The sequence below is a fragment of the Cataglyphis hispanica genome, chromosome 2 (assembly GCF_021464435.1).
Source record: "Cataglyphis hispanica isolate Lineage 1 chromosome 2, ULB_Chis1_1.0, whole genome shotgun sequence".
In the NCBI taxonomy this organism is placed as follows: Eukaryota; Metazoa; Arthropoda; class Insecta; order Hymenoptera; family Formicidae; genus Cataglyphis; species Cataglyphis hispanica.
Window position 1 is genome coordinate 12,724,583 of NC_065955.1, and position 13,130 is coordinate 12,737,712.

The 13,130-nt window shown below is 30.3% G+C and overlaps 2 protein-coding genes across 7 annotated transcripts in view; one reads left to right on the forward strand and one right to left on the reverse strand.

Annotated features, from left to right (window-relative positions):
• The window catches only part of LOC126858932 (FK506-binding protein 2), a 60,545-nt gene extending 58,433 nt beyond the window's left edge, over positions 1-2,112 (forward strand). For both annotated transcript variants that reach the window (XM_050609668.1, XM_050609669.1), the window contains exon 4: positions 189-2,112. In XM_050609668.1, the coding sequence (XP_050465625.1) occupies positions 189-374 (186 nt within the window). In that variant the 3' untranslated portion in view covers positions 375-2,112. The remainder of the gene's footprint in view (positions 1-188) is intronic.
• A 725-nt stretch (positions 2,113-2,837) lies between these two features.
• LOC126858896 (FH1/FH2 domain-containing protein 3) overlaps positions 2,838-13,130 on the reverse strand; it is a 164,928-nt gene continuing 154,635 nt past the window's right edge. For 2 of the 5 annotated variants that reach the window (XM_050609555.1, XM_050609561.1), the window contains 2 exons: positions 12,661-12,831; positions 2,838-4,827 (listed from right to left, as the gene is read on the reverse strand). In XM_050609555.1, the coding sequence (XP_050465512.1) occupies positions 4,754-4,827; positions 12,661-12,831 (245 nt within the window). In that variant the 3' untranslated portion in view covers positions 2,838-4,753. Of the gene's footprint in view, positions 4,828-10,177; positions 10,265-12,660; positions 12,832-13,130 lie in introns of all 5 variants that reach the window. The other 3 variants (XM_050609557.1, XM_050609556.1, XM_050609559.1) reach the window with 3 other exon arrangements.

The following is a 13,130-nucleotide window of genomic DNA, read 5'->3' on the forward strand; positions in this document are numbered from 1 at the left end:
TAATTCACAGTATATTAATTGTGTATATATTATTATTTGCTTTAATTTAATTTACTGCTTAATTTAAAAAACCTAACAACTCATATTATCAATTTATACTAATCTATATATTTTTTGTATATAATCGCGCTGTTTTTAATGTAGCCATTTTAATTAATTCGTACATGGTGAATTTTTTTCTTTTACAGGTGAGCGATTACTTGCGAAAACAGGTGATAGAGGCGGAGCAAGCCGGTGGCGAAAATGAGGATGTGAAGAAAATGCTGGCTGATCATGATAAACTTGTTGAGGAGATCTTTCAGCACGAAGACAAGGACAAGAATGGCTTCATTTCCCACGACGAGTTCAGTGGGCCGAAGCACGATGAGCTCTGAAGTCTTTGTCTCGCATTATCGCGTCTCCGAGCGCCCGTTGTCGACGTCCTCGTCGCTCCTGTCATCGATGACGTCGTCGCGCCCCGCGCCACCACGTGTTCACCTCTGTATAAAAATCACCTCTTTGAGTCCCCTCTCGGGGATTCCTGAAGGATCCCCTTGATCGATCGCCTCGGGCACACGTGCTTGCAAAAACCAACCGAATTTACCAACAAACTTTTCCAGCTCAGCATCACTGACACACGCAAAAGGGATGCGACCTTCGAGAATCCCCGGCTTGTAGAGTCCTACTCCTTGATTGCAGGAAACCTCCGGACGTAAGCGGACGAGATCAGCAACAAAGCTGGAAAATCCGTAAATAGATTTTAAAGCTTTGAAAGAGATTTTAAGAAATCTTCCGAAGCTTCTTGGGAGCTGCTCGATGGCATTCCAAATCCATAATTTGAAGATTTCTTGATTTTTGAATCCTCCGGACGTATGATCCTGAATTGAGGATATGTTTGCACTCGTTTGAAATAGGAATTGCGAGTCCACCTTCTACGCACAGCATTGCTTGAGAAATCTACAGAGGAAATCTCGACCGACTTTTTGGCATAATCGCCATTTGAATCTTTCTAATTCTGGCACAACTTATTAGGAACATCTGCAAGTTTTTTACCGTTACTTAATAATGTTTCGTAGATTTCATGGTATTTATCATAAAAGTCAAAATTTTATTTTTAACATTTTGATAGTAATAAGAATTTACAAGTTGCAAATGGTATTATATAATTTATTTTCAACAAAATTACGATTTTTTATAATATTGATCGCATTCATAAGTTATTTAAAATAATAAAACTTGTGAATTATATCAATTCTTATCAAATAAAATTACTAGCAGTGAAAAATAAAATACACGTCATCCGCTAAATCGTAAACAATATAATATACGTATATAATATGTATTAAATCAAATATAATCGATAAAATAATTTTTTAAATTATTGGTTAAGATTTGATCTTTTTTTCTTTGTTTTTGTTATATTCTGTTCTAACATCTTGCTTCATGAACATTCATGATAAAATTATCGCGGATATTCCTTGATAAGCGACATTCCGGCGCAAAACGACGCTATTGTACATTTTAATACGATATTACAACAAAATAAACGAAAAATATACGAATGTCTGCTCGAGTGTTTGTGTCGTAGCGTGAAGTGAAAGGCTGTGTGTGTTCCGCGCTATATGTATTATATATAAATATAAAGAGAAAGAAAGAAAGATTGTGATGACAGAACGAGAAAAGGTATGATGAAGAAAGTGTTTTTTCTACATGATTATAAATGTTAGAATAATTCAAAGGCATCGACATATGGTGCTAAAAATCACACATACATTCTATCCTACTCTCTCAAAGCTTCCACCAACTCCCCTATTCTCCCCCTCCCCCCTATTCCGTGCCCCACAATCACTATAATCTCAGCCAAAAATGATTCCTTGCTCGAGAATTGCTCGCGCAATATTCACGTTAGGAGACGAGAAGAGGATGACGAAGAAGATGAGGAGAAGAAAACATCCCGAGGATGCGCAGTGGAGATAAATGTGGTCGCTCTTTCGCGAGCCTCCCCCTATCGTCGCGCTATCATTATTACATTTTAACTGATACGTTTTTTATTACTACATTATATTGTATGTTGTTAAAGTTGGATGAAGGTTAATAATAAATCATGTGTCTCGAGCACAGTTTGTTATGTAAGCACCTCTTTCAATTTCTGCATCCCCCGTCTGAATATTTAATTATGAGAACTTTTTGCATAAGAATCAAATAATTTATATTAAACGCATTTCTTCTCACAATAATTCTCACAATAATTCTACATAAATAAAACATTTTTACGCATATATAAGATTATTATGAAAATATATTTTATAATAAATTTTTTCGTGTATCTATTTTAAGTAATTAGATTCCGTTGTTACTTTGATTATTTTAGAATGTGTTTCTAAATATCTGTGTTATTTAATTTTTAATTATTGATGACACGCGATTGATAAGAGATTTCTCTCTCTCTCTCTCTCTTTCAGATTTTTATTTGTTTCTTTTTTTAAATTTTATTTTACATATTGAACTTTTCAATGGATAATCGGTAATTAATTTTATTGGTTATCTAAAGAATATAAAAATATAAAAATATACAGAATATAGAAATTATTGCATTAAAATTAATATCTTTAATTATTTTTCATTCAATTATTTATTCATAGATAGAAATTAAAAGACCAAAAGTTTAAGCTCGAATTTATATTTATATTTTAATAGTTTTATATTAATTATTAATAATTAATTAATTCAAACATTTAGTATCGATACACTTACCTTCTACGTTACAGGAGTTCAACAAATTCGAAGATTCTTAAAACGAATAAATTGTATCTGAAAAGAAAAGGAAAGGAAACGCATCAAAATCGTACAAATCTCGATAGAGTTGTCACCCATTTATAATGATTTCACGTTTTATTTCAAGAAGTATTTCCACAGAAAGATTACAATGATTGCGATTATGCGCCTCTATGAAACGCAATAATAAAATGATGATTAAGATATCTAAATTGCTAGGCGTGTCATGCTGCTAGATTTTTACGTTGTCCAGCATATATTGGTATATTCGCTACTTGACAGGAATCATTCTAGAATATAGTTATTTCGTAAAGTAGCAGAGTTTTTTCGTTCGATCGACGTGAACAAAAGTGTCGATTATTCGAGTAGTCGGTCTCAAAAATCGATCATAAAAATCGATTATAAAAATTCGTCGAGGCACGTGGTCTTATATATGATATATTGTCGAGTCGATTCTGTCGTCCGCAATTCGAGTAAATCTTCACAATAAATCTTACAATGATATCTAATCGTCGCGCAAATAAGACGCATTTCAACTTCGTGAGTATCGCTAGCGAAATGGAAATGATAGATGCATCTGACAGTTTGGTGCTGAGTTGTTATGTTGTATTGTCCGCGATTTAATTTAAGAAAAGCTCTTAGTACTTCATAACTACTTATATATCTTAGAAGAAAAACTAGACAATTCACATGATTTCGCTAGTAATATTAATACCAGATTTTTTTAAATCTATTTTTTCGTGTAGTGGAAATTTTTATACGTAAAGAATTTTTATACGTAAATTCCATTATAAATCTCCGCATTAGGGAAAATAAAATTTTCAGAAAAACATGTGCTAGTGTATAAAACAACTGACAGTGACAGCTAGTGTAAATTTATTCATATCATGCTTAAATTTATTAAATTACCTGAATTGATAAGTTTAGAAGATGTTATCAGTTCTTTCTCGTATCGATATATGTTTGAACTTACCTTTTTAAATAATTTTTAAATTTCTTCTATGGCAGTTATCCATTAACGGGAATAATAATCTGTTGCATAGCCAGATGCAACGCTTTGTCAGCTTAAATCATTTACGACGCATATGCACCATCATTTATAAGCATTTTTTAATTAAAAATGCTTTTTATTAAATAAATCCTATTGAACAACAATACTACGCTGTATTAAACGCACAACAATAAAATTATTTTTTCTTTATTCTAAATTGTTCCTATCACAATGAGTGATATTTCCCACTCAAATTTTTTTCAATCTATTTTTACATACAAGGTGACAAAGTCGGAATCAAATTCAAGTATTCCGATTATCAGTCTATCAATGAACAACCCAGCACCTTACTCTCTTATTTAATCATTTCTATCATCTCTGATTGAGTATAACACATAAAATATTTTAATATGTAAACAACGAGGACGTGTAATTTTTAACAAGAAAATAAGACAATGTAAAAAAAAACCTATAAAACCGCGTCGTTAAAGTTTTCAGAAGTTTTTACGCGGAATAAAGAAAATTTCGTTAAAGAGCAATTTCTCTACAAGATAGAGAGACATATATAACTAGGAAATCTATAGACAGTGAAGAAATTTTTATAGAGTCTCCAATATATCTGAGAAATATCTTTCTTCACACGTGAACGACGCGTTAAGAAGAACCTATTCACTTAAGCTTAAAACCGATTGATATTTGGCTAATTCGCGACAAGACGCATTTCTTTAAATTTTTCCTTTATTTATTATTCCATTTTGGTAAATCGAACGACAAATGTATACGCACGAAGTTTAACAAGATTTAACGCAGGTGTCAAACTCGACGACATGTCACAAAATCGTATCGTTCAACTTCGGAGTATCCTGATAATAACGGTGGACCGGATCCTTTAGCCAAGATCTCGACGAGGGTCGCGATGTTTTCACCGAGCTTCCGCCCCTTCGCGATATCGACGTTCCTTTGTCACGTTCCGTAAGAGCATGTCGTTGCCTTCGAGTATTATCACAGTCAATAGCCCTTGATGTAGGCGGCGATGTGCTTTTTCTCCTCTTCCGAGAGACCGTTCTTTAGCGTTCTACGCACTGAAAGAGAAGGTAACATAGTGGCTGGCGTCGGAAACATTTTCAATTTTGTTGTTATATAAGCAAATGTGGTGTTAGTCAGTTTTCTTGTCCTTTTAATTTACATATTTCTTTTATATGTCTCATGTATGCATATAATATTGTAAACTGCTTTTTTTATGCCTTTCATGTATGTGAGAAGTCTCGCGTTAATTTATTTATTAAAACGGAGAAATATGTTGGCATTTAAATTTTCCAAAGTTTTAAATATTCGACAAATTACTTCACTTGACACTACTTCTGCTTAGTATCTTTCAAAAATTTATATCACTCATCTCGAAAACTTTCCCCAATGAAAAATTCCCGAGGTGAGATAGTAACACATAAAATCACAAATTAAATTTGACAAGCTGCTAACGCATATGCATTGCATTTTGGACTTGACGTCTTTCATACTATTTGCATTCACAATATTTATAAATTAGCTTCAATGACAAAGAATAAAAAATAAAAATTTTTTTAAAAGCGTTATTATTTTTTCATGGAATGTGTGAAATATTTAATAATTAAAAATCAGCAAGTATAAATGCATTATGATCTGTATTGTTGCGCAGTCCAAGGAGCATGTTGCGAAAATAAAAAAAAAAAATAGCTGTGTTATCTTTGCAATCATCGCATAAGTTCTTATGTCGATTTATTGCATATGAAGTGTCAAAATAATATGTTTCTGCAGATTAACAAGTATAATGTTTGTCCGATGTAAGATCGTATTAATTTCAACAACATTCAATTAATCGAGCTGCAGATGTTTACTACAATCTTACACGTGACTTTGAAGTCCGTAATAAAATTCTTAATTCCCAATAATTGGGTCTACTATTGTGTGCAATAGCAATAATTTCAATGTGACTCTTATAAGAATATATCATGGTTCAGTTTTAAATCGCGCAAACAAATTTTCTAACCGCCAGTTGTTGACATATTTTCTTAAGTCTGTTGTAGACAATCCGCGGTAAAATAATTTATTTATATATAAAAATTTACAATAATATATTTATAAAATTTTATGTGCTGTTCTAATGTATCCCTATTAATATTGACCATGTATGTTTTGTAATTATGTGAGAAAAGTATATACATTAATTAAGTTTTGACACAGCTAAAAATTTGCACAAATTTTGTTGAGCATAATTAAAATATAATCTCAATAAACAAAAATTATTTGACATTTAAAACATATCAATTATTAATTTTACTGTTTTATATATCGAAAATACTAGCATAATCAGTTGAGATATTAATATTAATATCGATATATGTATCGGAATTCTGTTTATTTGTTCTCGTATTTTAATCGTATAAATAATTAACCAGGAGTTAATTTGCCACTTTATGAAGATTAATCGACATGATGGTTTGCTCACATCCAATAGTAAACAAATCATTTAAAATACGCATGTGTGAAAATCAGTATATATATGTATGCTAGATCTAAGAAATACTAATAACAAAATATTTTGTTTATATATAAATTTCGTTTTTATAATTTCAAAATTAAAATAAATTTATAAAATAAAATACATTTATTAAAAATTTTTGTCAAAACGATATAAAAATGCGAAAACTCAAATGTAAGGCAAAACTTTACTTTAATAAAAAATATTTAAAAATTTAAAAATTTATTTCATAAATGCAAGAAGAGTGAAAACATAATTTTAATTTATTCCGTAAAATATATATATATATATAATAAATTCTAAATTTCTATAATAGTTTTATTAAATTTTGTACTATACAAAGTACATTCTATAAAAAAAATATTGTGATCCAATTCTATAAAAATCCTTTAAATTCATTATTTATTATAATTATGATCTCACATATACACACACATAGATTACACACATAGATACACACACATAGATATTTTGAAATATTATAGAAATAAATAGCAAAAACAAAAAAAAAAATATTATTATTATTATTATTATATGGGTGTGTAACAAAAATACCCGATAGATCATAGAAAAATCAGCAAATTACCTATTTCCTATACTTGATTCTCATTATGATTAATCTGGCTTATTGAAAACGGCAATAATTAGAGCATTATCCGATGATTGTGATTTTATTTATAATTCATGAACATAGAATCAATAATACCAACGATCGCAACAAACGTGTTCTGAAAGTACCTACTCGGAAATAATGATATTATCACTGTGGATCCTCGATATCAATAATGTCTTTGATCTGATATCGCGTAACAAAGGGCTCTTTCAACACGATCACAAACTACCAGAATTGGATGTATATTTTCTTTCTGCAACAATTATCTGCTATCTCTTTGATCCTTCTCGTTATTCTTACAATAGACGCATTTTAATTTTCCAAAGAGAAAATCAATATACATATTATAATTCTCTTTTTCTCACTGTAAAAAGCTGATAATATTTTAACTCAAAATATTTATATCTGTTTATCGTAAATCAAAGATGAAATTATAATATAATTAAAATAAATATTCTCATATAAAATTTTCTCATATAAAATTTTAATCGTCAATATTTATAAGTTAACCAGCTTCGTAAGAGATTATGTAGATCATAAATAATATAAAATAACCGCCACCCTTAAATTTCACAAAAATATTTTTTTTTACAATTAGTGTCGCAAACAATAATTGATGCGTAAATTAAAATGTCAGCAACGATATTTTGGCCTTTCTATCGTATAATGATCGTATTATTCTGCCGTCGTAAATTTTAATTTTTCCATAAAAGCGACCATATATAATGGATAATAATTTTCTCTCCCCTTCTTTTTTATTTTCCGTCATTAGAATCGATGGAGCTTCGTGCCGTGTGGTGTTCTAATTTAATGTTGCTCAGTTAAATCGCTCGTGCTCCGACGACTTTACAAACATAAAGTCCGACAGCTGATTATTTGGTGTGTTACGTGGCAAATGGGGGTGTCACGTATATATGTAACGCACATAATCTGTACCCGTCGTGAACGTGTATCGTTAATGAAATGTAAACCGATTTCACTCAGCGTTCGTTCCAACCAAATATCTTTCCTAGCTTTTGCGTGAATTTGATAATAACGAACAAATTCTCATTGTATGAGCAAATGCGATTATTACTGCAATACGGTGTTACTAATTAATACCGTGATATTATTATAGATCCGTATGTATTAGTAATTAGTCGTTGAAAATGATATACGTATTACAAATAACGATTTATAATTATAAACGTATCTCATAATTCTATAGTTTTTATAAAGTACTTAGTTATAAACACGCGCGTAATAATATGTACAACAATAAATAATTAATTTTCAAATAATGTTGTTTGAATTTTTAGTCACCCTAATAGTAATAGTAACAATTTTCAAATAAATAAATATATTTATTTACTTATTATTAGAACTTTGATAAATATCACATATTCTCTCAATTAAATATTAAATATTTAATTTTAATAAATATAAAAATATTTTTAATTTGATGGAATATAAAAAATATTATGGAATAAAATGATATATATATATATATATATATATATATATATATATATTGAAAATTAATTATTTATTGTTGTACATATTATTACGCGCATGTTTATAAAGTACTTTATAAAAACTATAGAATTATGAGATACGTTCATAATTATAAATCGTTATATATATATATAATTTTTAATAAAATTATTTTTTTAGATATGAAAGTTATAATTCAATTTTCATTTTCTGCTTTTATGCTCGTTCTGGTAACATAGACAATCGCTATAAAATATCAAGTCACAGATTGATAGTTTATGTTCGACATAATATTAGCGTAATAATAAAAATCATAGTTTATGCTCAGACGATCGCATATCGATAAATCATTCGCCAATCTAGGCAGGGCACATCAATAATTTCGCTAGCTAGCGAATTACTGTATTGCCTGGATCGATGCGAACACTCTGCGAAAGCAGGCACCTTCTGCAGGTCAGACACTGATGGTCTGCAAGTAACGCCAAAAAATTCAACGTCTTAAGGTTGTTAAAAAAATATATTCATTCATTGACCACCTTCAATAAACTCATCATAAGCACTCTACAGCACATTCAAAAAGTATCATTTTTCATTCAAAGATTTTATCTATTTAGAATCCTTTTATAGTCAATTCAATATTTTTTTAAATATATATAATTATGTTATAATTTTCTAATTACAAATAATCTATGGCCACATTTTTCTTAATAAATTCTTAATTTTCTTAATAAATTCATATTTTTTTTAAATAAATTAAAAATAATCTTTCCACTTTACAGATCGAGATATGAGTTTCTCTATGAAGATTATGGAACATAAGATGAATTGGGATTACGCATGACTAATTTCCATAGAAATATTTCGATAAGAGGATAATCACAATACAGTCTGCTAAGAATTATATTTATAAATATGCATTGCATTCATATATATGTATATGCGAGTGTGGCAAGAACAGTCGTATCGAGCTTTAAATGCAAATAGATGAAAAACATTGTGGGCTTATACCAGGCATCGCAAGTTTGCGGCATGCAAGAGAGACATTCGCATTGCGTAAGTCTCTATTAAGTCAAGAAACTTAGACACCACCGGCTCCATTTAGGAAGAGAACTTTTTACTTATCCTTCCCCTCTTCTGCCGACAAGCGCAATTTAGCCTCACTTATGCATATTATAGGAAACTCAAATTGCATAAAGTTCGCAAGGCGTATGATCTTAACGTATTCGGTTATCCAAAAGCAAAGTCTCAAAGTTTCCAAATAGCTTCTAGCTTTTCGTAAGAAGTCGTAGACCATAAATATGCATTCCATTATAATCCGATTTCCAAATAATCAAAGTATATTTTTATGAAACCTGAGATGCATCTTATATCAATGTATATAAATTTTTTTTTAGTAGTACCATAATTTCATTAAACTTCACTGAATATTTTTAATTTTTCTCTAATCATTATTGCATAATTGATCACACAATTTTAATTACTTATAAACTGCACACTTTTTAATTAAAATTTTCTCTGAATAAAGTAAAAAAAAAATATATATATATATATATATATATATATATATATACTTTTAATTTGGAATAAAATAATTTAAAAAGTATAAATGCGAGCCCATTAAAAATATCTCACCGATCTTGCCTATTGTGTAATAATAATCAATAATAATTTTGTTAATTTTTATAAATTAAAGTTAATTTATATAAAGCACAAAATTAACATATTAGTACAACTACCTTAAATGTTAGAAAATATCAAAAGTCATGCGAATGCATGCCATGCTGGATGAAAGAAGGCCGTAAAGAGAAAACCTTAAAAAGCACTAAACCTTAATCGCAGAGATCACGAAACCTGGCCCATCAGGGTTGATACCCCTCCGGCGTAGTGTTGTTCTCCCGGGTGCGTGATCGCTTCACTGTCGGACAAAAAGAAGAGAGACGCAAGAACGCTAGGCCACCCCGTTAACAAGCCGTCGCTAATCTTAACTGAAGTAAAGTTATCGGAGCGTGTCCAATTTTGTGTCGGACTAATGATTGGATCTACCGGATTAGTGATCGCGAAGATGAAAGTGAATTGAGACCATCACCGCAGATTCCGTGACAGTTCGATCAGAGAAGGATAATCGGGCAAAAAATGAATAAAAAATAGAGGGGAAAAGCAGGATAGATTCTCCACCCCCGAGAAATATTTTTGGATAGTCGTTTACAGGTCGAACATGCTGTCGTAGCGACGAATATTATCTTTTAAAGTTAGTTCTTCGTTTGTGTTAATTATATATTACTGTGCTTAGATAAATTTTATTCCAATCTCATAAATTGTTTCACAATCATTTTTAGTATCTCCGATTCTTTTTCAAGATTTTAACAACGACAGGAACCTTCATTTCTTCAAACATATTTCTTATCTATTTATATATAATTTTTTCTTGAATGAAATATATATGTTATTAAATATCTAACAGTATATTTGTACGTTATATATTTTTATTTATTTTATTTTATTGATTATATCGTGCAAATATCGAGAAATTCGAAAGCTCAACACGAAATCGAATAGAATACCGTTTCCGATTACCGAAATATGAATCGCTTTTGTTGAAATTAAATATTAAATACGCCATTTTTCCTTTCAACAATGGCAAAACGAATATACGTGCTCGATTCGTTCGGGCGCGTATTGAACTCGGGCTTATCATAAGTATGGCTGGAGGGAAAGATCGATCAACGCATTCGGCGATCGGATTACGCCGAGATTTACGCGCCATCGGCTCGGCAACAAGGATTACTTCGACTTTCCTGCATATCGAAAGATCGATCAACGTCCCGACAAAACAGAAACGTAGAAACGATATAATCTACCGGCATTGTACGACGTTATGTTATCTCGACCAGACTGCTAGATTTTCCAAGTTATCAAATTTGCGTTCATATCCGCATGTATACTTCTCAGTAATCATGAATATAATTAATAGTGAAATTTTTTTTTAATCGACAAAGTCAGATGCGTTGTTTATACACTTTGTACGGAATTTCGTCTATATGTCAAATTTCAGAAGCACTCATAGAGGATTTTTGTGTAAAATTTTTTTTTAGATAAAATTTCAATTTGACACTTAATTATCGAGATGATTAATATTGAGAATTTTGGAGAGCTAGAACTAATTAAGGTAATTTCATAATTTTATTTTAACTAATTGATAATACAAACTGTGTTTTGCAGACCGATTTCAAGTTTATTCGAACAAGAATTGATTATCGAGATATTCAACGTGAAAAATTTAAATTTTTTAGCATATTGTATTCCCTTCAATTTCTTTCTTTTTCTATTTAATTATTAAATTAAATTTTTTTTAATTAAAAAAAACAATTATGAAAAAACATATTTGAAGTTTTAACTTATCTAAAATATTTATATTCAATTATATACATATGCATTATGTATATGTCTATATATTATATCCTTGCTTTTTCTCTGATTTTAAATCCTTATTGTTATTTTTTTATAATTTTGTTATGTATTATCATACCATCTATTCTGAAAACACTCCAAGCCATTTCATCGAAAATTTCCAAATTTGACATTATCAGATTTTCTATCAATAGCAATAGCAAGATAGTTAAATGAGCACGAGTATTGAGATAGAGACACAGAGATCGGTGCTAATAAAGTGCATAAAAAGATATAAGAAAGATCGAATCGACGACACACGTACGATCGCATGTTCGATCTAGGGCGTCGACGCCGACATCTCCAAACTTCTCGCTTATCGATCGGCTCTGGTGACCCTACAGCTCTATTCGTGGACCAACCGTTTTCAATAATGTATACTGCATACCGGATAATTCAAGGCTCTTGTGGCACCGAAAGTTATTGGCAAATTTTACGGTTAGCACCGTATTTCAACATTTTCTGTTGCCTATGAAACTTCAAAAGCAAATTTTCACATTGCTTGTAAATTTCTATTTTGTTATAAATTTATATATTAAAAACATATTATATATACGGTGTATGTATACACAAGTCACTGTATATATATATGCAATATATATTCTATAATAATACTTATTTTATAATGTATTACTATTTTAGTAAATAATTTGCAATTTTTTCTTAAATTATTAAATCTTAATATTTAAAATATCATTGTACGAGATATTCATATTGCAATTTTACGATAAAATATTTATATCGTTGCATCCACAAATATGCTATCGTTTAGGAATTCGCTATCGATTGATAGATTTATTCCTCGACCAGAGATCGCTCGATAAAAAGGAGAATCTTGGTGCATGGTGCTGGGATCACACTTACAAGACTTACGATCGGCGTGTCTGGTCCTCTTGCGCTCGCGTGGCGTGGTTCTCGTGGCTGGTGCTTTCGTCGCGGTTTTCACCAGAGATTCCAACAGTTCGTCAACGCCATCGGCCAAGTTGCCGTTGGTGCTTTCATCTCTGAGCACTGGACCCAGTGGAATTATGCGTCCTAAAATAAATTTTTCCTCTTGCTTTGATACTTTCCATATTTCTTTTAGGAATAATGTTGTCTTCTTAAGATTGCAATCTCGTGACATTTCTGCGTTATTTATGCAAAATATACTTTGCAAATGTTAATAGTATTTATTTCCCCCCAAAATAGATTTGAGTAATATATATATATATATATATATATATATATATATATATATATATATATCAGATCATATGTAATTAAATCCGGAATTTAGTGCGATATGTAATCTAGTCATATATATGATCTTGTATATATTTAATAATATTCGGAAT